The 27,257-nt window shown below is 43.9% G+C and overlaps 1 protein-coding gene and 1 non-coding gene across 2 annotated transcripts; one reads left to right on the forward strand and one right to left on the reverse strand.

Moving 5' to 3' along the window:
• Positions 1-2,513: 2,513 nt before the first annotated feature.
• Positions 2,514-5,521, reverse strand: LOC102519469. Its single transcript, XR_001365330.2, has one exon. It is a non-coding gene; the product is annotated as a phosphate carrier protein, mitochondrial (transcript).
• A 34-nt stretch (positions 5,522-5,555) lies between these two features.
• On the forward strand, positions 5,556-27,099 carry DMRTB1 (DMRT like family B with proline rich C-terminal 1). The gene is given in 6 exon segments (XM_032494653.1): positions 5,556-5,823; positions 18,880-19,610; positions 19,612-19,648; positions 21,259-21,464; positions 24,616-24,868; positions 26,212-27,099. Coding segments are annotated over 6 exon segments (1,560 nt in total). The 3' UTR covers positions 26,277-27,099.
• The last annotated feature ends 158 nt before the right edge of the window (positions 27,100-27,257 follow it).

Raw genomic sequence — 27,257 nt, forward strand, 5'->3', positions numbered from 1 at the left:
TTTTTTAGATGAAATTCATTTAACACACAATTAGCCATTTAAAAGTATAAAATTAAGTGGCATTTAGTGTATTCACAATGTTCAACCACCACCTCTCTCTGCTTTCAGAACGTTTTCATCACCAGGAAAAAATACTCCATATTCATTAAATAAGCGCTTCCCAGTCCCTTCACCCCAACCCCAGGTCATCACTGATCTGCTTTCTGTTGCTATAAATTTGCCTATTTTTGATATATGATATAAAAGGAATCATACAATATGTGACAGTTTGTGTCTGACTGCTTTCACTTAGCATAATGTTTCTGACGTTCATCCAAGTTGTAACATGTATCAGTACTTCATTCCTTTTTATGGTTGAATAGTATTCCATTGTATGTATAGAGCACAATCTGTTTATCCATTCATCTGTTGATGGACATTTGGGTTGTTTCCACCTTTTGGCTTCTCATGGTATTTTAACATCCCACTTGTCATCATCCTGTCCAGGCTACCATTCTCTCACCAGGATTACAGCAGCATTTAAACTAACCTCTCCCCTTCCACTCCATTTCTTCCCACACAGCAGCTTGAAGGTCATTTTATGCTTAGTCCTTCACGGGTTTTCCAATGTCTCTAAGAACACTCTAAGTTCGAATCTTCAAGAACTACAGAGCCTGCAGTGACTGTCTTCCTAAATAGTTTTCCTATTACATTTCATACCACTCTGTGCAGCTGAAGGGCACCAGCCAAAGTGAACTTCTCTAATTCCTCAAAACCGTGATGAGTCTTTCTCTTTCTTCAGGGCAGGTGCACATACCGTGCCCACTGCCATGTTTCTTCTTCTCTTTGCAACTCTAACTCCTACATATCCTCTGGGTATCATCTCAAATGTCACTTCGATGTACAATCTTACAACACACTCTACTTCTTTGCAGCATTGGCATAATTGTAAATTATTTTTCCTATTAGGTTGTAAGCTCCACAAGGGCAGGGATCATGTATTATGCTCCTCATGAAAACCCTTCTGCTTAGCACAATGTTTGGCACATGGTAGATGTTGATCAATAGTGTTACAGCCTGGGACATGAGCATAATTACCAAACTGCCTCTAAACTTGTGGATACTCTATCACTGAAGGTCTCAAAATATGTTAACTAAAATGGATACCCACAAAAACAAATTTTACTTATAATTACATTGTTAGTACCCTCTCTACTCACCTCCCACCCAAATAGCAATCAGGAAAATAAGACAAAGCTTTCCAAATAATACTGAAATTTAAATTTCCTTTCAAACAGTTCTTTGTTTATGATTAAAAAATAACTGATCTTTAAGACCACATAAAACAAGTATGCTACAATTGAATGGTTGCCTATCAAAATGTGATCTTCTGACTTCAGTGATAATGCTTGCCTTTGAAAGGATCAAAAGAAAAACTTTCTAAAGACACACTTGCATAGCAAGGAAAAATGCATAACATTAATACTTTGATTCTTTCCAATCTTTACCAGTGTGGTTTAACACGTAAATATGGCCTTTGTTTTTCAAGATCTTACCTACTCTCTTTATTCACTTCTCAAAGGACAGATCAATAGATGAGATTACAGCTCCCTATCATGAAATTAATATCATACACTTGAAAAAGCTACTTTTAATCACCACCTGGGGGGAATGATAAAGAGCCTAAGCCGGTTTTTTTAGCTGTAGGAACTAAAGATTAGAGGGAAAAATTAGAGAATGTGATAGAATAAATTCTCCTGTTAAAACTGCAGTACCACATATTTTTTTAAAAATTAAAAACATAAATGTTTTTATGATCATCAGTCCCTTCAAGTTAGGACTGAGGAAATGACTTGGTGCAGGAAATGATTTAAATATTAAAATTAAATGTATTTAAGTATTTTGCAGTTTGATTACTTCTAAGTAATTAGGCCATAGGTTTTTCACAACTGAGACACATTACAAACTTTCCACTAGTGCAAAATTAGGAGTTTTATAGTATATACAAGTAGAAGATTTTAAAAACATATTTTTGAAGTACTATAAAGAGCAATTTATGAAAAGGATAGTCATTGGTTATGTCAAGGTACTGAGCTAGAGTAGTGAAAATGTGGGCTCTGATTCAGACTGTATCATTCATTAGCTTTATGAGCAAGTCACCTAGCTTCTGAGTCTTGTTTCTTTAAATAGAAAATGGACTAATTCAAGGATTGAGATTATGTGAAAACGAATATAAATGTCTAACAATACCAGATACACTGTGGCTTTTCTAACAGACATGCACAATTTCAGAGGGCTAATTACAGATGAGGTGAAACACTGACCAGAAGTTTAAATTGTTCCAAAGGAAGAGTAACTAGAAAAAAATGCCTAATGACTTTGGACTCATATCATCTTTCTTAAATTACATTTTATTCTTCATTGGTAGCTACCAAGGCCTATTTATTCAGACATTTGTAAACTATCACAAACAAAATAAGGCGAATAGAAATATAGGGACTGAATACAAAAACTGCTGACCCAAACAAAGCAAATCAATCCTCTCGACCATGCCCATGGCAGTCAGATTCATGCCAAACAGTTCTCCTTAGATTATCCTTGTCTAAACATTGTATATTACGGAATTATCTGGTGTCATCAACAGATCATGAAATACCACAGACCAGAACAAGGGGTCTCTTACTATCTTGAAACTCCATAGATTTTGCAGCAATTCCTTAAATTATGGTAGAAAATAATTTACTTAATAAATTGTTGACCAAAGAAATTTCCTACACACATTTATAAGACAACACTAATCAGAAGTTTATTTTTATTAAAATTTTGCAAAAACGGGGCAGGGGGAAGGTATAGCTCAGTGGTCAATTGAATGCTTAGCATGCACAAGGTCCTGGGCTCAATCCCCAGTGCCTCCATTTAAAAAAAACCTAATTACCTCCCTCCCCCAAAAAAATTTTGCAAAAAATAACCTGCACAATTTAGTGCCTCAAAATTTATCATCTGCCTTCCTTGAGAACTTTTCTTTTCAACAAATCTGGACACTAACTGCCTAAGAAAATTCAAACTGCCTTAAAAATACATAATCATCCTTTCTCTGTATCCTCCCTAACAAAAGAGAGGCACTAAATATAATTTCATTGCATCTCATTCACAAGTTCTGACTTTTTTTCCAAGCTCTTTTATTATCCAATCAAGACAGTTCAAACATACATGGACACTTTAAAACTTTTGTTAACCACTAAACATTTTACTATTACATAGTTAAAACATTAATATATTCTGAGTTTGTGACTTTTAATACAAGTTGTTAAGGCAATCATGTAACATTTTGGTAAACCATATCAAATATCATATTGAAGTTTACTTCTTATTCACATTCTACAAACATCTCTAATTCACAGAATTTCACTAATTTTAGAGTTTCCCGAATTAGAGATGTGAAGGCTACAGAAAACTGAAAAAGTGCCTTATAACCTCAATATATTTTATGAACCTCAAGTATTGTAAAGATTACTGAAAAATCTACCAAATGAAATGAATGGCATTTGTTACATTAAAACTGAAATTCACCTTCCAAAGTCACCAAAACCATTCCTTAATATCCAACCAAAAATTGTTGTAATTTGTAGGGTGGTGTGTGTGTGTGTGTGTGTGTGTGTGCGTGCGTGCGTGCGTGCGCTAAATGTCAGGGTGGTATAATCTTCTTTGGATGTACGGCTGTTAAAAGCTGAGTTGTACAAAAGAAATCTTTAGAGAACAGAGGCTTTTCTTTACATATTTATTCCCAGAGCCTGCCCTTCATCTCATTTTGGTTTTCCACACTGATCCAATTGTAGCACTTCCTGGAGCGAGCTATGTTCTAATCAGCAACATCAGGAAGAGAATCGGACAAAGCCAAATGAGAAAATGCAGATCTCATGTCATGCTCTTTGAAAACAGTGAAAGCTTTCTCAGCTATCAGGCAATATTAAGTCACAATTTAACTTTTAATAATTTTTACCTGTAATGGCCATGAACAGGAAATATGGAATGAGTCCTTCATCTATTCAAAGGTGCACGATTTCTATTGAGATGAGCACCATGTAGCAGAATTCTACTTTGTTCTCTGTCCTATATAGTTGCACTGACCTTAAAACCTCATTAGAAGGCTATTCAGTAGTGATGCTTGGGTATCTCCATGGAATGGTGAATCAAAGGACATACAACCTAGAGGCACTAAATCACCTACTTACTTCCTGTTAAGAATTTTTTCCTTATAATTGTTGAAAAGCTACTGAGTTAAAGCAACCATGCTGACTCCCCAAAGATAACGTCTCAAACCCCGAAATGAAACAGTTGCAATCCTCTTGAATTGCCAAAAAGAAAAAAAAAATCAATCACTTAAAGACAACTCGGACCGCATGTTAAGTCACCTCTCCAAAAACATTAACATCCTACATACTAGTTTTGTCCGAATCGCCCACCGGATCGAAATACTGGCAAGGGTGGCTGCAGGAGTCGTCCCATCCATACCTACTTCCTTTTCTTTAGGGATTCGGGAGCTTGAGGGACCGGAGGGCGAGGCAGCTTGAAATAGACCTTGACCGAGTCATAGATGAACCACTGCAGCGCAGTCAGGGTGCCAATCATGATGATGCGGGCGAACAGGCCCTTCCACACACCCCCGAACTCCAGTTTGTGGAGAACCGCGAAGGCTGTGCTGCCCTTCTCCTTGTTTAAAACGGACACGACGGAATCGGCGGGGTGGGACACGACGGCGCAGAAGACGCCAGCGATGTAGCCGGCCACGAAGGTCACAGCCAGCTGCTGGGCTTTGGTGCACTGGCTCTGGGGCTTGGGCACGACGTACTTGTAGAGCACCTCGACGGTACGCTCAAAGCAGGCGAACTTCATCATGGTGTAGGGGATCTGCCTCATCCAGAGCGGCGCCACGCCTTTGTAGAAGGCCCACAGGCCCTCTTCGCCGTACATTCTGGGGGCTGCGGCCCGGAGAGTGCGGGCGTAGCCCCGCTGCGTCTGAATGCGAACCTTCACCGCTTCCATCGGCGCCAGGGTCACGTCGGCGAAGAACTCGGCGCTGGCCGAGGCCGCCAGGTACAGGCTGGTTCTCCACTCGTAGGCCTTCTCCTGGCCCAGGAGCTGCGCATAGCGGATCTTGAAGACCTCGTAGAGGCCGAACTTGAAGAGGCCTTGCAGGGAGTAGCCCAGGAAGGTCGGGGCCCAGCCTCGGGCCAGGCCGCGCAGCCCATCGTCCCGCACCGTCACGCCGAAGCCGCTCAGGATGCCCCTGTACTTGCCGGGATCCACCTGCATGCGGCACTTGACCAGGTCCAGGGGCACGATGGCCGTGTGCGTCACCCCGCAGGTCAGCATCCCGCCCAGGCCGCACAGCAGCAGGTACTTCGTGGAGCCGTACTCATAGCCGGCTTCCTCCGTGGCCGCCGCCGCCCAGGGCCTGCCCTTGAGTAGGCCCGAGCTTCTCGCCTGCAGGGCTCGGTAACCGCCAGCGTCACACATGGCCAACACTTTCCCCAGCCGGAGCTCTTCCCTCCCTCAGCTGACGTGGAGCAGCGCGCATGTGTCTGAGCTTCCCGCGCGAGCCTGCCAACCAAACGGTCCGGGTGAGGGACGGGACCCGCCGGTGCCCCACAATGCTCTACTGGCGCCTGCGCAGCCGCTACCTGCGGGGCTGCTATGGGGTCGCCACCGGGCTCTTAAAGTTTAAGTCGGAGAACCCCCCGCCCCTCACCTCCAGGACCGCTCTTCGCTCCGCCCTCACGCCTTCGGGCGAATGGGCTTCTGGTGCCCGCAGGAACCCCGCCCCTCAGCCTTCCCCAGCCAATGGTCAGTGGTCCTTAGCTCTCACCTTGGTAAATCTTCCCGTGCTCAAAGCGGCTTGTGTCCAGTTCAGCGGCTTAGTTCTCTACAAAGATGCTAAAAAAATAAATCAGCAAGTACAAACATGAGTAAACACATGAATAGGCAAGTAAATAGATAAGGAGGTGAGTGAGAAGACGGAGAGTCGCCATGCACCGTTGCCTTCCTGAAAGGCCTTTCCTTAGTCTTCACTAAACTGTGCCCACTTATGGTAACGGTCAGTCATCTCCATGGCCCCAGAGTGTTCTATGGAGGCAATGGGCAGAGAGAACCAAGAACCTAGCATTGGAGGCCCAGCCTCTCAGCTTCCAGCCTTAACATTCTTATCTGGCAGATTGGGAGGGTATCTCCCCCAATACCCACACTCCACTCGTTTCCCTCCAGGAGTTGTGAGGGCTTAGGAATCATGGAGGTACTCACTAAATTGAGAGAAGGGTGCTGATTATTTTCATTCAGTAGGTGTTTTTTCATTGACTACTGAATTCCTGTCATGATTTTGGAGATTAGGAAAGTCAGTCAGAAGTCCTCTCTTTCTGTAGGGAGTGTGCAGTCTCACTGGCCTGGAAAATGAGAACTAAGTGACTCCACAGGTAAATCAGTAGCAGACATTCATTCATCAACCACTGTGTGCTGGGCCCTGTGCAGGGTTAGGGGTTTAACAAAGAGTCAGACATATTCTTGCTTACTTCTAAACAAGGAGATTAAAAAATCAGTATTGTGTGATAAGTATTATAACAGGAGTTTGATTAAAGTTCTGGATGAACAATGAGGGGCAACTAATTCTGCCTGATGACGTTAAGGAGACTTCCCAGAGAAGATGACAATGCAGCTAGCTCCTGAAGGATGAGTAGGAGTCAGCTATGTAAAGAAGAATGGGAAGGTAATTCCAGCTTAAGGGAAATATGAGTGCATGACCTATTAAGGAGAGGTGAGTAATTCAGCATGATAGAAACCAGCAAGGGTTGAGTCTGGAAAAATAGAATTGGGTCAAATTAGGGAAAACCTTAATACTTGTCTAGGACTTTGACTTTTATCCTGTAGGGAGGCTAGTGTTTCTTTAAGTGTGATCCATAGACCACCTGCATCAGAATTACCTGGAGTGCTTTATTTAAAATCCCAAACTGACACAACATTGTAAATCAACTAAACTTCAATTTTAAAAAATGAGAATACAAGGGTAAGACTATGCAATTTTAATAAGCTCCCTTGGGTGGATTGTTCATGAAACTTCACTAAAGTCTGAAAAACGCAATATGTGGATATTGGGAGGTCAAGAATTTTTTTTTAAAGATTCTCTGATTTACTGCTTATATCCTGAACTGGATGTGTACATAACTCTGAAAATTCATCAAGTTGTACACTGAAGTTTAGTGCTCATTACACACTTTAAGCATGTTACACCATAATTTTTAAAAAATTGGCTGGTATAGAATTCTAACCACAAACTAGGGAGGTTGGCCAAAGGGAGAGGAGAGGCAGATACAAGACTTCTCAATTAACAAGTCTTACTGAACTCCTGTCCTTATTGTTGTCTTATACTAGCGTTAAAATTAAACAAGGCCATTAGACTGAGGTGGCTTTAATGCCTTAGCAAATTCTGTAAGGAAGCTAAAACCTAAACTGTAATGCCTCAAGGCTAAGAAATCGAAACCAATTATAAACGGCCTAGTTGTGCCAAATAAGGCAAACACTTAAGCTACAGCCAGTCAAGTAACTTCCTTGTTTTGCTTTGACATCTCTATAAAAGTCTTTCCCCAGCTCCTGTCATTGGAGTGCTTCTAACTACTTCCTGTTTGGTGCTGACTGGAATGGATTTTTGCTCAAACACACTCTTAAAATTTTTAATATGCCTCAGTTTATCTTTTAACACCAGGAATTACAGTAATAAAGAGAAGACTGTCTTCTTGAGTCATAAGAAAACAATGAAGTGTTAAAATATTCCATGCTGACTCAATCAGGGCTTCCCAAAGTATGTTCCCAGGAATATTGGTCTACTTGAAAAAGGTCAGTGGTCCAAGAAGTTTGAAGGGCATTTCACACTAGAGTGTTCATTCTCAACTGAGGTGATATCATCCCCAAGGGGGTGAAAATTGGTTCTTAGGGGGCAAAAAAATCTTAGTACAATGGTTTGTGGCCTTCCAAAGCTCAACTCCACCCAACAAAATCTTACTCATTATTTAATTTCAGGTTGGGGAATGGGACTGGAGAGTGTCAGGGGGGATAGAAAAGGCCATTAGGAAAATGAAGTCTTAAAAGGCTCCTGGGGAAGGAAGGCCAATAATGAATAAGAAGTTGAGGAACACTAGAGCTTCCTCTTAAAGACTCCCATATTAAAGAGAAGTTCCATAGTAAAGAACTTCAACTTTGTTAACTTAGGGTTCCATAATCTTACTAGATCTGAGGACCCATATTTTATATAATATCTATTTACTTTTCACAGGCATAATTTTCCAGAGAGCATATTTTGGGAAATGCTGGACTCTATCACAAATGGAGTTTAGAAAAAATAAGGAGAAAAGAGGTCTAGAGTAAGAATAGTGCCTCCTGTTTACCCAGGCCCCTAGTTCCTTAAGATACAACTCAGATATTGCTAAAGAAAATGAACAAGTTGAAGAAACCAGTCTAGAAATCTTCAGGGCCAGAACTTTCTTAGACAGTTCAATGACTTTATTGAAACACAGCCATAAAATCAGAAACAACTGGAAGGAGCCTGTAAAAATATTTTGCCATTACAGAGCACACAGTCACCACTATTAAGTTTATCTCCTTGGCAATTATGTAATACAGGGCAACATTTCTGTCTTGAAATCATTACTACACATTTGCTGTGTTCTTCTGCTAACTTGAATTGAAAAGTAGACCTTTCCACAGGGCCAGATGTAGACTTTTATGTTTTCTTATTTGTTATACTTACAGAGAAGAAAGTTAAAATGTATTCATTCATTCAACAGATTTTTATTGTTTCTATTATGTGCCAGGCACATTTTAAATTAATATACCAAGCAGAACGTTAAGCCAATAGTGTCCTCAAACAGAATTTTCCTAAGTTCTAAAGCAGAATCACCGATGGCCCAGATACAAAAACAGCAAACCCTTCTTGGGCACCTGCTTTTTGCCAGGTTATTTAAATGTCCCTAATCCTTACAACAACTGTATAAGGTAGATATTCTTCCCATTTTTAGATATGAGTGGCAGACACTTTTCTACCCAAAAGCCAACTGCCTATTCCTCTTTACTACAGAACCTCTATTTGTTCAGGTGTCTGGCAGATATCCTTTGACCTCTACATCATATTTGCTCACTTTCCACTCATGACATTTTAATTTGCATGTAGGACATTTGATTTTCATCCATAAATACTTAGGCCCATTAGCAGTTTCTCCACTCCAATTACACAAATATTTATCTGTGCACGATGTCCCCACCCCTGTGTCCATGCCTTTGTGTGTGTCTTTCCACTTTCCTCTGCCAGTTCATGTCATCGTTCAGAATCAGGGGCAAAGTATGTATGCCAGAAAACGTTCCTTTATTAACCAACCTCTTTTGTGTTTTTCTGGTAATTACTGTTTCAGTAGTTTGCCAGACATTCATTTGTATTTAATCTGGACTGGCAAATTGCCATTTTAAAAAACTGTATAGGAAATACTTCAGACGAGACTGTAAGAACTCTGCTTACTTTGTTTAAGTATCAGCTCATGGTTCACTGTCCTATCCAGTCTCAGTGAGGGTTGGCCGACTCACTTATCAGTGAAAGTGAACTGGAGTAGTTGCTCGAATTATTTTCTAGCTTTAGCGTGTATAGTGAACTTAGGCAGGTAATCTCATCCCCCATCATGAATCTCTATATCCATCATAAACATTTGGAAAATAGTTTTTGGTATGTCATTTAAAAAAAAATCACATGAAGGACATTGGAATTAATAAATTTAAGTTCTTAGGAACAGAATGGGAGGGGGAATTCAATGTTTATTAAGCACTGCTGTGTGTCAGACACTGTATAATGGAAAAAGTCACATGCTTTGAGCAGAAATAAATTCTGAGTTCACCTTTGTTTCTAGCTGTGTGACCTTAGGCAAGTTATTTAGCCTCATTCTGAGCTTTATTTATTAATTTATTTTCAACATCTGTAATTAGGACAAATTATAGCTTTTTAGATTTGTTATAAGAAGAGATAATGTGCCCAAAATACCTGGCCCAGTGCCCTGGGCATTTGAGCATCCCATGAATGTCAATTCTGTTACTCACCCCTCTTTCCTGCCCTCCTTAATCCTCTCAGAACCCATATTTCTGTGATGCCACAATCTGCTCTTTCCTGTCTACTTGAGTGGATGATTTATTCAGTTTACTAAATTCCAACTGACTTACATGATTTAGGGCAGGAACGGAGGAAATCCTAAGTGGCAGAAACATGAACTTCTTTGACAGTGCCCCAGGACATGTCATGGTATTAGACAAGTAGAACAGAGATTGCTCACCTGTGGCACAAAAGCCAGGGCCACAGAAAGGAACGGGACTGAAGACTGGGCAGCCTTTCTCCTTTTCCAAACTGACCCTTTCAGCCTAGTGCCTTATTCAATTGAATTCTAGTGAAGGCTACCAACTCATTCCAGTTTGCCCCCAGGTTTTCCTAGTTGTAGCTCTGAAAGTCCAGTTTCCCCAGAACTGTCTCAGTCCCAGGCAAATCAGGACCATTGGTTACTGTACTTACAGGAGTCTGAGCTGTGCCAATGGCTTCCAGCCACTGCCAGCGTGCTGTGGTATAAGAATCACTGGCCTTGGAGCCAGGCACACCTGGGCCCAAATCCTGGCTTATTCCACTTCTGGCTATGATTCTTGTAAAAATCATGTTTCTTGAACCTCGGTTTCTATATAAACTTCATCCTATTCTTTCCTGAATTTGTAATAAACTTCATGTTATTATTAAATTAAATGCTAGCACAGTGCTTGCAATGTTATATGCCCTCAGTGAATGCTAGTTCTTTCTTTCCTGACTTCCATACACTTAAGAGGGTTTCATTATCCCCTGGAGTACCATGTCTCTAAAAATGTCTAAGATTCAGGGAAGGGGAGTAACCACTGGACAGCAGGGGACATTGTTGCCACTATTCCTCTCTACCTGTTTGCATCTTTGCAACCCTTTATCCTCACACCAAAGCAATGAAACTTTACTAAACCACTGATCAAAGATGGCTAAACTTTAAACCCACACTTGGCTTTAACTTATCTAAATGTGTCCCACATGCCTGCAATAATGTTTAGGGTATATCTGGACCATTTTAAATCTTGTACATTTAATTTATAATCCTCACTCCAAGAGGTTTGTGATGTGCCAGGGGGTCAAATGTTTATTCTTAGAATTATTTAACCCCAATCAACTAATTATTCTGATGAATTGTATACTTTTTCCCCCTTTTTGCTTGACCAGACTGGAAACATCGACAGGCATTTAACTGAGATTTATTTGTAAAACTGTGACATATTGGGAATTACGGAGTTCTTTAAACTGTCTCTTAAAATAAATATTTCTGATTTACCTGGCAAGTTAAAGAGGAAAAAGCAACCATCTCCTAACTCATTAAACTAAGAAAATCTAATCATGTTTAAAGAAAATGTGGTGGCAGGTAATAATCCCTATATGTGTAGATGAAAATAGTTCATAACAAATCTTCATGACTTGTTTGTTTATTTAGGGAATTATTTGTGCAAAGCAACATTAGTAATCCTAATGGTAATGATTGTTTACCTGTGGTGAATTTTGGGGGGGAGCACATATATCAAATAATTTTTAATTAAGTTTCTAGAGTTTTTAATAGTATAAAATGTCCAAAGAACTCCATTTACCAGCAGCATGTAAATAATCTACCCATGGGATCTTAGGAGAATCTGATGGACTATGTAACACAGTAATGGTGTAACTTTAGTATATGATGACACATTTCTTTCTTTCCTAGTTTACACAGCATTTTACTGGTAATTTATACCTAACAAGATAAACATGAAAATATTCCTATAAAAATAACAACAATGCATTTGAAGATTCAAAATGCAAACTAGAGTTTTATTAGACTCTGCTAGCTAACATACTCTGGTAGTCAGATAAATATTTCCAGTTCTAAAGCATGAGACAGTGTTTTGATTCCATTAGAAAGGCTCTAAATGACAAAGAGTGCATTCAAGTTACTGAAGGTAATGTAGCCAACATGAGGAAGGGATGTATGAAAGTGGTGTACTCCCCATGACAGGTTAAATTTGAGCTGCTGTTGAAAACCTGGTGTTCATAAGTGGAAGGAGGATTGAGCAGACAAATCTTTCAGGGCTATCCAACAGACATATACTGTGGGACATATATGTAATTTAAAATTTTCTGGTAGCCACACTTTTAAAAGTACAAGGCCACATTAAAAAATAATGTTAACTCAACACATCCAAAATCAAAATATTTCAAAATATAATATATAAAAGTATTGAGATATTTTACATTTTTTCATAGTATGTCTTTGAAATCTGGTGTGTATTTTATACTTTCTGCATATCCTAATTTGGACTAGCCACACTTCAAGTGTTCAATAGCCACATGGGGGTCATAGCTATGGTATTGGACAGCTTGCTCTTAATCTATGCTTGGAGAGCCTGATGCCACAAAAAGTTGTGCAGCTGAATCAAATCTTCTGGTTGGAGGTGGCCTTGGTTAAGTCAGAGATACCACTTCTCTCTCCTCATTCCTCATTCCCTTGCCCCTTCCTCCTCCTTGATATAGTGTAGTGGGTGCTAACCATGTGCTGGATACTCGCACTTTGCTGGATATTCTACATGCCTTGTCTCATTAATCCTGCAAGAATCAGAGATCTTATTTTATAGTTAAAGTAAATAAAATAAACGATGATAATATAGAGTAGTTGTTAAGATAGAGACTTGGAGGCTATTCATACATGTTTCTGACATTTCCTGTATACCTCACGAAAGAAATATCTTAATTTCTCTAAGCTTCAGATTTATCATTTGTCAAAAGAACAAAATAAAAGTACTCTTATATATGTTCTGTAGCTTATATGAGAACACATTGTCTATTTTGTATGTTTTACATTGCCTGCAAAGCTGTAAGCATTCGTTAAATCTTAGTATCATTGAATGAGACAAACTGTGGGACACTTTAGAATTTGCAGCAATTATAAAAATACTGTTACTACTGCTACTACTACTGAGGTGCAAAGAAGTTAAGTGACAGTCAAGGTAATGCAGCTAATAACTAGTGATCAGGTCTCAAGCTAGTCTGCCTGTCTCTAGAACAGTATTTCTTGCCATCTGTTTACAGTTATAATGTGGACTGATTTTGTACTGATTCTGTGACATAAAATGAAAAGGTCTCTTGAAAGAAATTCGCAATATCTGCTTGCCATTCTCATAGAAGCAGTATTCAGGGGAAAATTCTAGTGAGTTTTGTTTTTTAATAGGTATTTACTGTTCTAGAAACCAGACAAGGAACATACATAGAAAAAGGAAGCTTAAATTTAATTTTCTTTGCTCCTTTGTTCTTTCTCACTTTTACTAGGGAACAGTGCTTTATGTATATTGGCATTAAATTCATGCATGCTGTGTTAAACCAAATTTGCATCTTAACAAAGGACAGAGATATTAAAGCTATTAGCCCCTTTTTACGATATATTTATAGGGACATGTGCCTCTCATAAGACAAAAAACTTGAAATTTATGGAAATTTGATAGTACTATCAAAAGTACATATAATCAGTTACACACACTGAAAATTTGTGTGTGTAAAAATTTTTTTTCCCATCAAATTAGCAAGTCAAAACAAAACAAATGTCAGTGCTATTGGGTCTAGCAATGCCACTGTGAGCATGTCCTCTCTGCTCACATGTACTTCTCATCTGCTCCACAGAATTGTTTGTTCCAGTTTTTACCTACACAGCCTCTTCAACTGCTTTCCATTTGATTTCATCTCACTCTCCTCTCACTCCTTTGTTTTCCATCGCTGTTGCTGCTTTGTGCCTAGCCTGTTTAGGATTCCTAGGAGAAGTCACATGAACCAGTCAACAGGGACCCAGGGTTAGGAGGAACCCTGCCTAGTGTAGTGCTAGTTCAGGGGCATAACTGGTGTTGAGTGTGTGCCCCACCTGGAACAACTTCCCCAAAGAAAACCCCACTCTATTTTAATCTTGTGAGTCCTAGTTACTATTTGTTCCACTTTCTGTAAAAAAAAAAAAAAAAGAAAGAAAGAAAACCAAGGGCAGAAACTAGATGTCTGGATATGTGGATTCTAGTTTGGCCTAGCTCTACCACGTCACTTCCACTCCTTAGTCTTTGATAGTTACTGATCCCAACTTGGGTCCACTTGCCCACCGCACAGCAAAGCCAATTTACTGACACCAGGTTGTGGTGAAGGAAAGTACAGTGTTTATTTACAGGGCACCAAGCAAGGAGTACATGCTCAAAAGACCCAACTCCCTGATGGCTTTCAGGGAGAGGCTTTTAAAGGCAACATTTAGGGTGAGCATTGCAAAGGGCATGACTTTCTTCTGATTGGTTAGAGGTGAGGTAACAGGGTGGTGTTTCAGCAATTTTAACCATCAGCCTTCTGATTCCAACCAGCCTGGAGTCTAGTGGTCAGCATGCGATCACCATCCTCCACCCAGGTGGGGGTCTTAGTTCCAGTTCCTACAGAACAACTCAAAGATACATGTCAGATTGCTATGTATACCCCTTGAGGAGGAACTAGGACTCTGTTGTATTGCGGAACTATTGTTTTCAAACTAGTTTTCCTTTGTTTCTGTATTCCCTCACTTCCCTAATTAGTAACTGCTTGAATCTGCTCTTTGGAACTCAGAGAAGGCCTAGGAGACAAAAGCCTTTTCTTTACAAAAAATAGGAGGTGTGGAGGGAGCTTTTGTATCCAGGAGGGCCTTGCAGGGTCCTGCTCAGTTTCAATAGCGACTCTGATAATTTTCTCTAAGGACTCCCTCCACATGGTTACTGGTTAACCTCTACATCTCCTCTCTCTCCAGTCTCCTGCCTTCACTGTACTACAGCCACACTGCAGCCTTAAACGTGCTGTTCTCTCTGACTGGGACACACCTCTCCTGCTTCTGTGCCTGTTTAATTCCTACTTATCCTTTAGGCCTGAACTCAGGAATCAGCCCCTCAAGGAAGTCTTCCCTGATTTCTTGATCCAGGTTAGGACCCTTGTATGGGTTCCCATAGCATGCTGGATCTCCTCCGACTCCTTGGCTTTGTTTACTGTCTGGTTTGCCACCTAGAATGTATGCCTAAAGGTGAGGATCCTGCCTTTTTATTTACTTCTGTGTCCCTTATGCTTAGCACATAGTTGGCACTCAATAAATATTGGCTATGGTTGGAGAAAAGCAACTAAGCAGTGCATCCTAGGAAGTTTCCCCAGGTTGCTACCACCTTCACTTTCACCTCCCTTTGTCCCAAATGTAACGGGGTATGTAACAAGATGAACATTTCTATTAATTACCAACGCTTTCTTGGGGAGAGCACTGTTTGCTTAGAAAAAATATTCAGTTAGCACATATATGGTTAAGAACATGGACTCTGAGGATAGATTTCCTGGTTTTGAATCATGGCTCTGCCACTTAATGGCTGTAAAACCTTGAGTAAGATACCTAACTTCTCAAGACTTCAGTTTTGTCATGTGTAAAATGGGGGTGAAAATAATAGTAACTTAGAGGGTTGTTTTGAGGATTATATGAATTAATACACATAAAGGACTTAAGAATTCCTGGCACACAGAAACACTTCGTAAGTACTAGCTAGTATCATTACATTATTAAACCATCAGGGGTGGGGGCTGAGGTTAAGGAACCAAAGTTGATCCCCAAATTCTGCTTGTCAGGAGAGTGGTCCTACTCACTCCAGGCTTTCTGTTTTGTAGGATGTTTGGGAAAAGTTGCTGGATCCAAGTTGATTTACTATGCCAGTGAGAGAGGAGATAACTTTGACACTGGCAGGAGAGGGAGGCAAGATTCATTAGTACATCTAACAAATATTTACTGAATTCTATACTGTGCTAGACATAAAGGAAAGTAAGACAGTCACAGCTGTTACAGAGCTCTCAAAGAATCAAGAAAGCAGACAGAAAGTAGAGAGGCTGGCTCCTGGGGTGGGGAGAGAGGGGTGGCAGGGGTGGGGGAGACCAGAACAGTTTCTCTTCAGTAAGTGTGGCACAGGAGAGGAGGATCTTGAAAGAACAGAAATGCTAAGGCAGGATTTTTAAAGCATCTGCTATAGGATGTGTCATGTAAATCCTCCCTTCTATTCCCTACAAAATCTTCAATAAAGTTTTCATTGCTCACTAGAGAGAGAGCTTGAAGAAGATAGCAAGTATCTGGGTTATAGCTGCTAGGGAAAAGATGGTATAGGCAAAAAAAAAAAAAAAAAAAAAAAAAGCCCTTTCTTACTCTTGTGTGCTGCCAGTGAGGAAACATTATAGTGTATGCAATATTTAATGATTATAAACGGTACCCCGGTGCACTGAATAATACAAGGCTCTTTAAAATGAATATAAATTAACAGTATCAACAGCAACCATATCAACCAAAGAGAAGCATTATTCAAGGTAGGAAACTTGAAACTCCGAGGAGAAAGGGGCCATATCTGAAGCTGGAACTCAGATATGACCATCAACAAGCCCCTCTGCAGTTAATTAGTCAAACTGGTGATTCCTCAGCAATTATAACTTGTCATTTTATAAACTATTGTTTATGATGATGCAGACTTTCTTTTTTATTTTTTTGGTGTGGTGGGGTAATTAGGTTTATTACTTATTTTTAGAGGAGGTACTGGGGATTGAACCCAGCACCTTGTGCATGCCAAGCATGCACTCTACCATCTGAGCTATACCCTACCCCCCGCCCCCGACTTTCTTAAACATAAATGTCCAAAGGCTTAGGTGTGGGGAAGGAAGGGGCCCACTATGTACTTACTGCTTCCATCTTTCTTTGACTTCCAGTTTTTCACTTTTACATCTTACCATCTTTTTAAATAATAATTTAAAGAAATATACATACATATATATATATGTGTGTGTGTGTGTATATGTGTGTGTGTGTGTGTGTGTGGTATATATATATACCAGCAACCTAAGAAGTAATCAGTCATCAACCAAAATAAAACAAAACTAACAATTTGCCTGAATTTCCAAGAGTGAAATAAATAAAGCTCTGTTGGAATTTACCTACACAAATTGAGACTTTGGGGGGAAAAGAGAAATAAACTAGTCTTTTTTTTTCCTATTTGTTTACTGTATAAACCCTGGGGTTTCTGCATCGTATAATGTGACCACTGATTAAAAAGATATATGGTTGTTTATTAATGTTCTCAAAAGCACTATGCAAATTCATAACACCTTGGGTATATTTTTGCCCCTGAAAGTTATGAAGTAAATATGGAAGCATTTTGACGTTAAGGTTAAAATATGTTAATTCAACAGTTGTCTTTGAAGAGGATTTTCTTTTAAATCCTTAATAGGAAAACAAAGAGAACTTGGGTGGTCAAGAGTGAAATGTAAATGAGAGTAGTTTTCTTGTTTAGGCCTTATCAGCCCATGTCACCTGATGTTAAAATTTAAATTTGATAATGCAGAAAATGACCTTACAATTTGTAGTATCATGAAACAATGCAGCTTATGCCCCAGATTTTTTGGCAGTAGTACTGAAACTATGATTTTTAAGTAACATTTGCAAATGACAAGGTCAGTGAAAAAATTAGACATTCTGAATTGAGTGGAGTCAGAAAAAGAGCTTGCCTGCCCTTTTATCTATGTATGGGGCCATATTGTTTTTAAACATAAATTAAGATAGAAGAGCAAAGCAGAGACAAACCTAGATCTCTTTAAATGGATTTAAGTCACCAGTGAAATTCCTAAAGGGCCAAATAATACAGGAAGCAGATACTTTTGCCCTCTTATTAAGATGAGGAATATATTTAAAGCAGAAAAAGACTTTACAAACCTCTTTTCAGCTTTCCAGTATGTAAGCAGCCACAGAATGGCAACCATTTTCTATTGTCAGGCAGCTGGTGATAAATGCAAAGTACAGCTGCAGCTAGAGGCTCTGGGAGATCAAGGTGGACCCCAGGCCTTGGCTCTCAGCGTCTATCATTCTGCTACCAGAAAGAGAGAACTTCAGAGAAAGGGCAATTAAAAATACATAATTTTAGCTAGGTAATAACCATAACTACCTCCTTAAAGATAATGATTCATCCTACGATTATAAGGATTATACACTTTCAATTTAGGTGTTAGTGACCCTGTTTTTTTTTTCTTCTTCTTCTTTTGGACCTAAGGAGGGTGGGGAACAAAGACGTCAGGGTGTCACAAATTTCTATCAAACAAGAAAATGAACTAATTTAGTGGCCTTGGGAAACTATGAAGTTTGTGGCAGCTTTTCCCATGAATGGAGTCTTTTTACAGGGATAACTAAATTCATGGTACAGTTAAGCAATGATTCAAGGTCATGCTAAAATATCCTAAATCTGTTTTACTTTAAAGTATTCTAAGTATGCTTTACTTTGGAAGGCACCACCAATAGCAATACACCATCTTCCAGAAATGCATTTCTGTACCAACAAGACACTTAAGAAATCGGAATTACTATAAGGGCACACCCCTGAGCAACTATCATAGTGCACTGAGCTCCTAGGAATATTCTGGAAGCATCACTGTGAACGGCTGCCTCTCTGTAGGGGAAATAAATGAAATTCAGCAGAAGTAGCAGCTTTTGGAAGGAGAAACACGGTCTGTCTCTCAGAATGCTTTTCTACCACAAGGGGTTTACTGAGAGCTACGGTCCTCTGGCGCTTTAAGTCTCTGGACCGTTGAGTATCACTCCGCCTTTTTTGAAATTACAAAATACCTTCTATGGGATGGCGGGAATAGAAAGTTTGGGAATTAAATGCCTAAGACTTCAGATAACCCAGATGTCATATATGCAATAGCATTCCGTAAAGAACTTATTCAACTCAATCCCTTGCATATTTTTAACTAAGGCACAGAAACTCCAAATTTTGCACCCAAAACCAGGAGGGAAAATGCAAAGGTCTTGCTGCAGCTACTGGGACGCACTGAGAGCCACTTTGTTACAAGTGTATCCAATGTCCCCAGCACCAGGGACTTGTGGGGCGCTGCTCATCCCTGCTCCATTCGCTCCGCAGCTCCCAGAGGTGGCGGTTGTACTACGAAGGCAGACCTTGCCAAACTGGCCGACAACATGCTGCGCACCCCTAAGTGCTCGCGGTGCCGGAACCATGGCTTCCTGGTGCCCGTCAAGGGCCACGCGGGCAAATGCCGCTGGAAGCAGTGCACTTGCGAGAAGTGCTACCTGATCACCGAGCGCCAGAAGATCATGGCCGCGCAGAAGATGCTGAAGAAGCAGGCCTCCGAGGAGGAGCACGAGGTGGCCCTGTGCGCGCAGGGGCCCCAGCTGGCCTCCGGGGCCAGGGCCGCGGCCGCCGTCCCGGGCTCCAGCTTCCACTCGCTGCCTCTGCTTGCCGCTTCCGGAGACGGGCAGCCGGGCCCCGAGGGCCGCGCGGCCGCCTACTTCCCCGAGAGACCCCCGCGCGGTCCAAGCCCCCGCCCGAGCGCCTTCCATCCAGTTCTGGGCGGCCGCGGCCGCGGCCACGGCCACGTGGGGCCGAGCACACTAGCCGCCGCAGCCGTGCCCGGTTCTATGGAGGACGCAGGTCAGAGAGGCCCTGGCCGCCTGGAGCTGCGCAGGCCGCTTGCGGCCTGTGCCCAGCCCACCGTTTGCCGACTTCGGTAAGATTCCCGGGCCCCGCGCGGGGTCGGTTCCTCTGTGGGCTGCCGTCTCCCCGCTCCTCACGCTGGCGTCCCAGGCCAGCTCGGATCCAGCGGGGATGCGCCCTTGGGGTGGGGGTGGGGAAGTAGTTTTCTAGAGATAACCTTGCTTTGGTAAATCTTTCTTTGAATAGGCATTTGCGTTCCATGCCTTTTTGCAATAAGGTAAAAAGAGAGAAAAGAATGGGTGGTTCTGAGGGCTTTTAACATTTAGCTACACTTTCTGCCTTTCCATCTTGCAAGAAAAAAATGGCCCCCAGTGGGCTCAGCTGTGGCTCCTCCACGGAGACGCCCTAGGGAGAGGGGCCGGACTGCGCTTGCGCACGTCTTCCCGCCCTTTTCTTGGGCTGGAGGCTCCTCCCCAGGACGTCCCAGTGGGTGGGCTAGCGCAGCAAGACTGCGCCTGCGTACCATTCTTCCCTGCCTGTGCCCTAGAGGCCCCGCCCCTCAGCCACCCTCTGACCTACTAAGTCTGTGCAGCCCTTCCCGCCCTTTGCCAGGCGCTCCCTACAGGTGAGCAGTTATTCTATTGAGATGTCGTTGCCCGTCTTTTCTCCCCTCTGTCCACATGCATAAATTACATTGTTATCCCCTCCCTTCATATGCATGAATTACATTGTTCCCTATATCTTGCTCCTTTCACTATTACAGCTTAAAGTCACGTGTAGATTTGAGGCGTTTTAAAAGGAACTCTTTTTGGGTGCAGACACATATTTTTCTGGTTTTCCCTATGCCAGTGTGATAGAGCACAAGTCCTGAGTCAGCATGCTGAGGGGGCTGCTCACTCTGTAAACTTAGGCAAGCTCCTTCCTTCTGTTGGGGGTCTCTCCATATGCTAAGGGCATTGACCTGGATGCGCTGGGGCCGTTTCTGCCTTCCGGGACATTCTGGGAAAATCTAGGTCCCTAGGGAACTAGATAGGGAGGACAGATCTGAAACAGCAATCTTAGGAGATGGATACCTTTCCATGGACACAGGGCCTTTTTTTGTTCCATTTCTCGAAGGACAGGGACTGAGCACTTACATGTGTGCCAGATACTAGTGATGAAGAGGTAAGGGAGCGCAAGTCAGATCCCTTGACCTCAAGGATCCTATCCTTGTAAGAGGGACAGCACTGACCAAAAGAATCACACCGATTGATGTGTAGAACTCTAATAATCGATGGTTTAGATGTGATCTGAAGGAAGATTAGGAGCTGAGTACTGAGGATTTAAGGAGGCAAAGTGAGGTTAGGAGAAAAAGCCTTTCAAGCTGAGGGAGCAGCATCTGCAAAGGCCCTGAGGTGCAGGAGAAAGAAGCAGCCACTAGGTTATGGGACATCAGGAGGCTGGAGTGGAGGCAGGAGCCAGCCTGCATGGGGCTTTGTGGCTGTGCTGAGGACTTTTTCTAACAGCAGTGGGACGTGGTAGAAGGGTTTAAAAAGCAGGCAGGATCAAAAGCATAATGGATGTGGGAGTTCTCTGTAAATGGATATGAGTATTTATTATACTGCTACCTTTGGACAGTAATGTGCCCCCTTTTTTCCTAAATCCATGTGTCTTTAACATTTCCCTCATTGCTTGTCTTTTCAGGGCTGTCTCTGAGCATCAACTCAGATTATGTGGTGGGGTCTGAGTACCTGGAGAGAGAGCCTTCCAAGCTGTACCCCAGCTCCTCCAGCATGCACCCCTACCGCCCGTTCCCGCTGGGCTACCATGATGCATCCCTGACTCCAGGGGTACCCCTGCAACGGGGCTTCCGCCATGTGTCCTGCAGCCAATACCGTGGAGGAGGCTTGGTGAGTCCCATCCCCAACTTTTTTTCCAGGTTCCTCCTTATCCCAAATGCCCTCGCTGCTTTTACAGACCATCAGTCCCAGAAAGCCAATTGATATGTCCACTCGGTGCCAGGCCTGGAGCACAGGTCAGGGATGCAGTATTGACCTTGTACAGTGTGCACCTCTGGGAACACACACATGTAGACAAGTCTGTACATGTGTAGACAGGTCAGGCCTGGGCTGTGATGTGGGCTAAAGTCTCTGGGAGCTCAGGCAAGTAGGAATACAGATGCATCTCAGATGAGCCTGGGGAACAGCTGCATGGTGACGCTGGCCGAGTGACCACCAGCCTTGACTCCCAGAATGCTGGCGCTAGAAGGGCCCTTCATTTTGCTGGGAAGCAGCAAGGAAGTATTCTTTCCTGAAGCCACACGGTTGAGGGGAGAGCCAGGAGCAGACATAGGTCCTCTGCCCCAAAGTTATGACTCACTTGAGAGCAGAGGGCTTTCAGGAGGACGTGGCACTTAAGCTTAGTCATGAAGAATATGGAAACTTTCCCCAAACACCTGTCACCTTAGGAGACACTTGCTGAAAGAGCAAATGGAATTTAATTCTTTTATATAATCAGTGGTCAGTTACTAACTGGTGTGCTTTTGGAGCCTGGAGTTTTGAGCACTGGGTGTGTAAGAGTCAGGCCATCCCTGTTGTGTGAGATACGAGTTGGGGTGACCAGGTTTTGTGGCCTTGGTTACCAGCTCCTTCACCCTTTTCCATTTTGGCAACCCTTGAGGGCCAGCAGGACTGCAGGATAGTGAGAGGCCTGCGTGACCAGTCCTGACTTTAGCCCATAAGACTGGACCTGTCTGGGAGGTTGGTTCATACAGAGCTCAAGTCCATGGGAATGTAGACCATTGTTACCTTTACTCCCTCCCTCAGAGCTACAAGCCTAACCCTGGGTGTAGCAGAGGTGTTTCCCTTGGGTAGAGGGTGGAGAAAGTGAGGAGAGAGCAGGTTTCTTTGGTTTAATGTGGAAAGTGAGTAAGAAAAAGGATAAAATCTTGACATTTACGTAACAAGGTCATTAGCCACAGAGTGGCACACAGGGGCTGGATCCTACTCCTGCTTCAGCCTCAGCAGCCTCTCCTCTGTCTGTTCGAGATATTTTAAAGTTTTATTTAGAAAGCATTTTCAATTGATTCAAGGGAAAAAAGTTTGACCACCACTGGTCTTCATCATTTCCAGGGTGCCTACTGGCCCTTATGTGATCCTTTGAGGAGTGTGTTATTTCCTCAGTGTCCGGTAGAGGACGAAGGTGCAGAGAAGTTACGAATTTGTCCAGGATCCCAGAACTGTTGAAGGAGGGCCTGGGATTCAGCTTTCCCACCTGGTCAGTGACAGAGCCAAGACAGAGGACAGCAAACATGGCCCTTGATTCTCACCAACACCCCTGCCCTGCCTGAAATCTGTGGGTGCTGGTCCCCCCACTGCAGCCCAGGGAGAGCGCAGCATCTCTAGCCTCTACACAAAGAGAGGGGCCTTGGCCAAATGGAGCACACGCCCACCGTCTGCTCACACAGAAGCCTGGGGCCTGGCGTCCAGGGCAGTGCTCTGATTGACAGGCCTGCCAGACGGCCTTTGTTAAGAGTGTGATCTCAGTCAGTTTCTCTGGGCCTGAGCTGCCACCACAAGCCCCAGGCAGGAGCTGTGATCCAGGGAGAGACTTGGCTGAGCAGCTTGGAATTAAAGCGCTAATAATCCCCCTTCCCACCCCCTTCATGTCTGGATAGAGGATCAGGCATTTATTTGTGAAGCTGTTTCAAATCCAAGAGCCTGTGAATTGCTTTCCTCCTTGTCCTGCAGCTCCCTGCCCAGCCTCTGGGATAATCCCTGAGCCTTCTTCCGCCTTCTCTTCCTGTCCTGCCCTACCTGCTGCTTCTTTGCTTCCTCTTTTCCCCTCCCACAAAAGAGCACAGGCCTGAAATCAGACAGACCTGGAGGCCAATCCTACCTCCATTGTTTACTAACCACCTGACCTGGGGAGGTTACCTGACCTCTGAGGACTCACTCAGGTTTTAGTCTGTACACTGGTGCTAAGAGTCCTATCTCACAGGGCCGTTGACAGGTGCTAGCAATGAGGTGTGACTGCGTATAAAGTGTCTGGCACAGGGTCTGGGACATGGTAGGTACTCAAAAATGGGCTTTCTTCCCTTCCTTGTGGTCAAATTAAGTTAGGAAATGCTGGGTTAACCTAAGGAGAATTTTGCAGACTGCCTCAAGGCTTTAATATTACTCATGTGTTGACTCAGCAACGTGGGGGCAGTATGCAGCATTTCTCAAACTCCCTGGACAAAGAACACTTCTAAGATCACTTAAAAGCATCTGGTAGGATGCTCCGATTCTCTGGAACACAGCTTGTGGTGTGCTGCTCTGAAGTCTCTGGATGGAGAAGTGAACAATAGGAACTGCACCTGAAATTCATTATTTTCTATTACATTCACGTCTTTCTCAGCTAGGCTCTGAGCTGTGTAGTCATCATTCCCTCATTCCAGTCTTGGGGTCCTGTGGTGTGGGGTTAGCATCCATCTTCTGAAAAAGGAACAGAAACAGAGAAGGGGTAGATCGCAGAAGCCACTTTCCTGAGGTCACCCATCTTCCCTTGCTGCAGTAACAGCTTCACTACCCCCAGGTCTTCTGTCGTGTTGGAATGGGGACCCCACAGGCCCACCACGCTTGAGTCTAAGTCCTTACACTGTCAGAAGATGGGACGATAAGCATTTGGGATGCATCTGGACCTTCCCCCAGTGCAGAGCAGTGGAGTCAGGTCCACTTGGGATCCAGGCCTACCTCTGCCGCTCACCTTCATCTCCTGACGCTGTTTTTCATCATTACAGTGAGGATGGTAATAGAACCTCCCTCCTAGGGTCGTAAGGATGGAATGAGGTCGTGGACCGAGGCATATTCAGCAGGGCTGAGTCCATGTACCGGTGCGGCGTTCCCCAGGCTTACCTGAGATGTGCCTGTATTCCTTCTTGCCCTCAATCTTATGGCAGGTGTTTGGGCCGCACAGATGAACCTACTCCATGGGGATCCCCCCACGTGGGAGAATGAGACGTTGGGTCGGCCATCAGGCTAACCCTCTCCCCTCTGGCACTCTGCTGTGTGTGTCCCGCAGGTGGTGGAGCCAGCGGGAGACTTCCAGCCAAGCTACTACCCGCCGCCGCCGCCGCCGCCGCCGCCTCCTCCACCTCCTCCACCTCCTCCACCTCCTCCACCTCCACCGCAGGCGCCCCTGCCGCAGCCGCAGCCCCAGTTCCTCCCGCCGGGCTTCCTGTCGGCGCTGCACTTCCTCCCGCCGCCCCCACCGCCGCCTCCGCCGCCGCCCTTCTCGCTGACCATCCTGTCTGATACAGACAAGGAGAACACTGGTAAGTGAGCACCAGTCTTCCAGCTTCAGGGGGAGCCAGGAAGACTTCCTGGAGGACCGGGGTCCTAATAGGAAGTGGATGTGCAGAGAAGGGAAATTTAAAGTGTGCCCGACCCTGGGGTAAGCTCTTTCCTTACAGCCCTCCCGAAATTCCATGCCTGAACATCTCCGGGAGATGGGTCCCCATTCTCTGGTGAGGAACCCCATACAACCCTGGTTACATGGCCGAGCTCAGATTTCAACGGAATTATCCATCTGGCTCCAGGTCCAATGCTGAAGTCCTCACCTAACTGGTCCCAGTGGGCAGAGATGTGGAGGACGACATGCATGTGGTGTGTTCATAAGACCAGAGTGTCAGGCCTCTCTGGCTGGGGAAACAGCATGTGCTGACCCTGGAGCAGCAGCTAGAACCAGTTTGGGGCTGGTAGAGATGATCCCTCTCCTCTGCCCCAGGCCACTGGGGAGAGAACCAGGCCAGGGGCTAAGACCCTGGCCTTCACAGCTCTGCCACTGGTGCACTGGGTGACCCTGGGCACTCATACCTTCCTCCAGCCCTCAGTCTTCACACCTGTAAAATGGGCCCTGTCACAGGGTTACTGTGAGGGTCAACTGAAACTGAATGTGAAAATGCTCTGGGTTTTCTTTTGACGGCCCTTGCAGCTTTAAAGGTTCTAGGATTTTTTTCCCCTTTCAATCCTCCCTTGAGGCTCCTCAGGCAAAGAAACTAAGACCTGCTGCCCAATTGCTGTGTGTGTGACACCTAGATCTATTAGCCGGAGAGATGGTACAGTGTGGCTGGAAGCATGCTGGCCCTGGTGCAGGACAGCCTGGGTATAAGTCCTGGCTCCAGCATTTACCAACGGTGTGACCTTGGGTGGGTTCATTCACTCCTGAGTGCCTCAGTTTCAATATCTGCAAAAGTGGCTACTAAAGCCTCCTTACCTCACGAGGTTTTCCTGAGGATTAAACAGAACCTGAAATGATGAAGATTAGTAAAAATTAGTTCTCAGTTACTGTTTCACCTAATCCCCACACCAACCTGATGCTGCAAGGTAGGTATCACCTCCTTTGACGGGAGGAGAAGCTGAGATTCAGAGCTGGGAGAAGCTTACTTCCTGCTACCCAGCTTGTGACAAGCGGAGCCAGAGTGTCAACTTGGGTCTGTACCATGGTCAGGGCTAGAATTCCAGTCTCCTGACTCCTAGCAAATTAAAGGTGGGAATGGGAATAACTCATTCTCCGTAGGGACTGGGAATGATGAGAATGCCTTATGGGAAATTTACATTTGAAAACAGGTGATTTTCCCTCTTTCTCAGTCCAGCTCCTCTTCTTTTTCCCTCACAGATGACCAGGATGTGGAGGGGCCGGGTGAGCCCAGCCAGCTGTCATCTCAGGAGCAGTCCGACTAGGCCCAGGCCCGCTGGCCAGCAGAGTGGGGCATTGGGGGTGTTACAGCAATGATTTTCTTATCTCCGTTCAGTGATGTGTACTAAGGAAGGATAGTTTTAGGCATAAGATGGCAGTTAATTCCCATTTGAAGTCAGGAGGAAGGAGGGTGATTGCGACAGTTCTCTCAGTCATGAGTTGAGGGGTTGATGAGGAGCTCAGAGGATGAAATTACCAGGGCAGGGCCAAGACTCTGAGGAGTGGGGGGCTGGTGGAAGCTCACGTTTAGGAATGAATTGAACCAGCTCTGGGTTGTGCTTCTGTTATCAGACTCACTCCCAGAGGCAGCCTTTGATTTCTTCAGGTCCTGTTCCAGAACAGGGGGCACCATCTATTTCAGCCCGTGGTTCCCAGCTGGAGGGCGACATGGACATCAAGCACCCAGCACCTCCAGATGGCTGGTGCGAGCAGCCGCAGCCGGGACCAGGGCGCTGACAACAGGTTCTGCAGTGTCCTTCCTTGCTGCACTGTCCCCCATGGTCAGCCTGGCCCCTGCCCCTCATCCCTTCTCCAGGGCTCTGCCAGTAAGCATTCTGGCTGTTGGAACTGCTTCACTTCTGTCCCATAAAGTTTAAGCCATTAGAGGCCTCATTTTTGGTTTTAAAAAAAATCGATTAAAGTTTGACTATTTGGTGTTTTTACAGTGATTGCCAACTTTAAAAAGTAGGCTGCTCATAAGCACTGATGCAGTTCTCAGAGAATAGAATGGTGCTTCCAGGTCATCTGTGACATCAGCATTTTCTTCTCTGGGGACAGCTGACTGTTGAATAAAATGAGCAGTGGAAATCCTTGTGGAAGGTGTATTCTCTCTTCAAATCCTTGTGGAAGGCAGCTTTGGGTAGGGGAGTCAGGGGCTGGGTTCATGGCCTGTCTTCTCTGTACTTAGACAAGTCCCTCTCTTTACCTCAGTTATCAAGGGAGAGGCTTGGGCCAGGCTAGTAGGT

The sequence above is a fragment of the Camelus ferus genome, chromosome 13, assembly GCF_009834535.1.
Source record: "Camelus ferus isolate YT-003-E chromosome 13, BCGSAC_Cfer_1.0, whole genome shotgun sequence".
NCBI classification, from domain to species: domain Eukaryota; kingdom Metazoa; phylum Chordata; class Mammalia; order Artiodactyla; family Camelidae; genus Camelus; species Camelus ferus.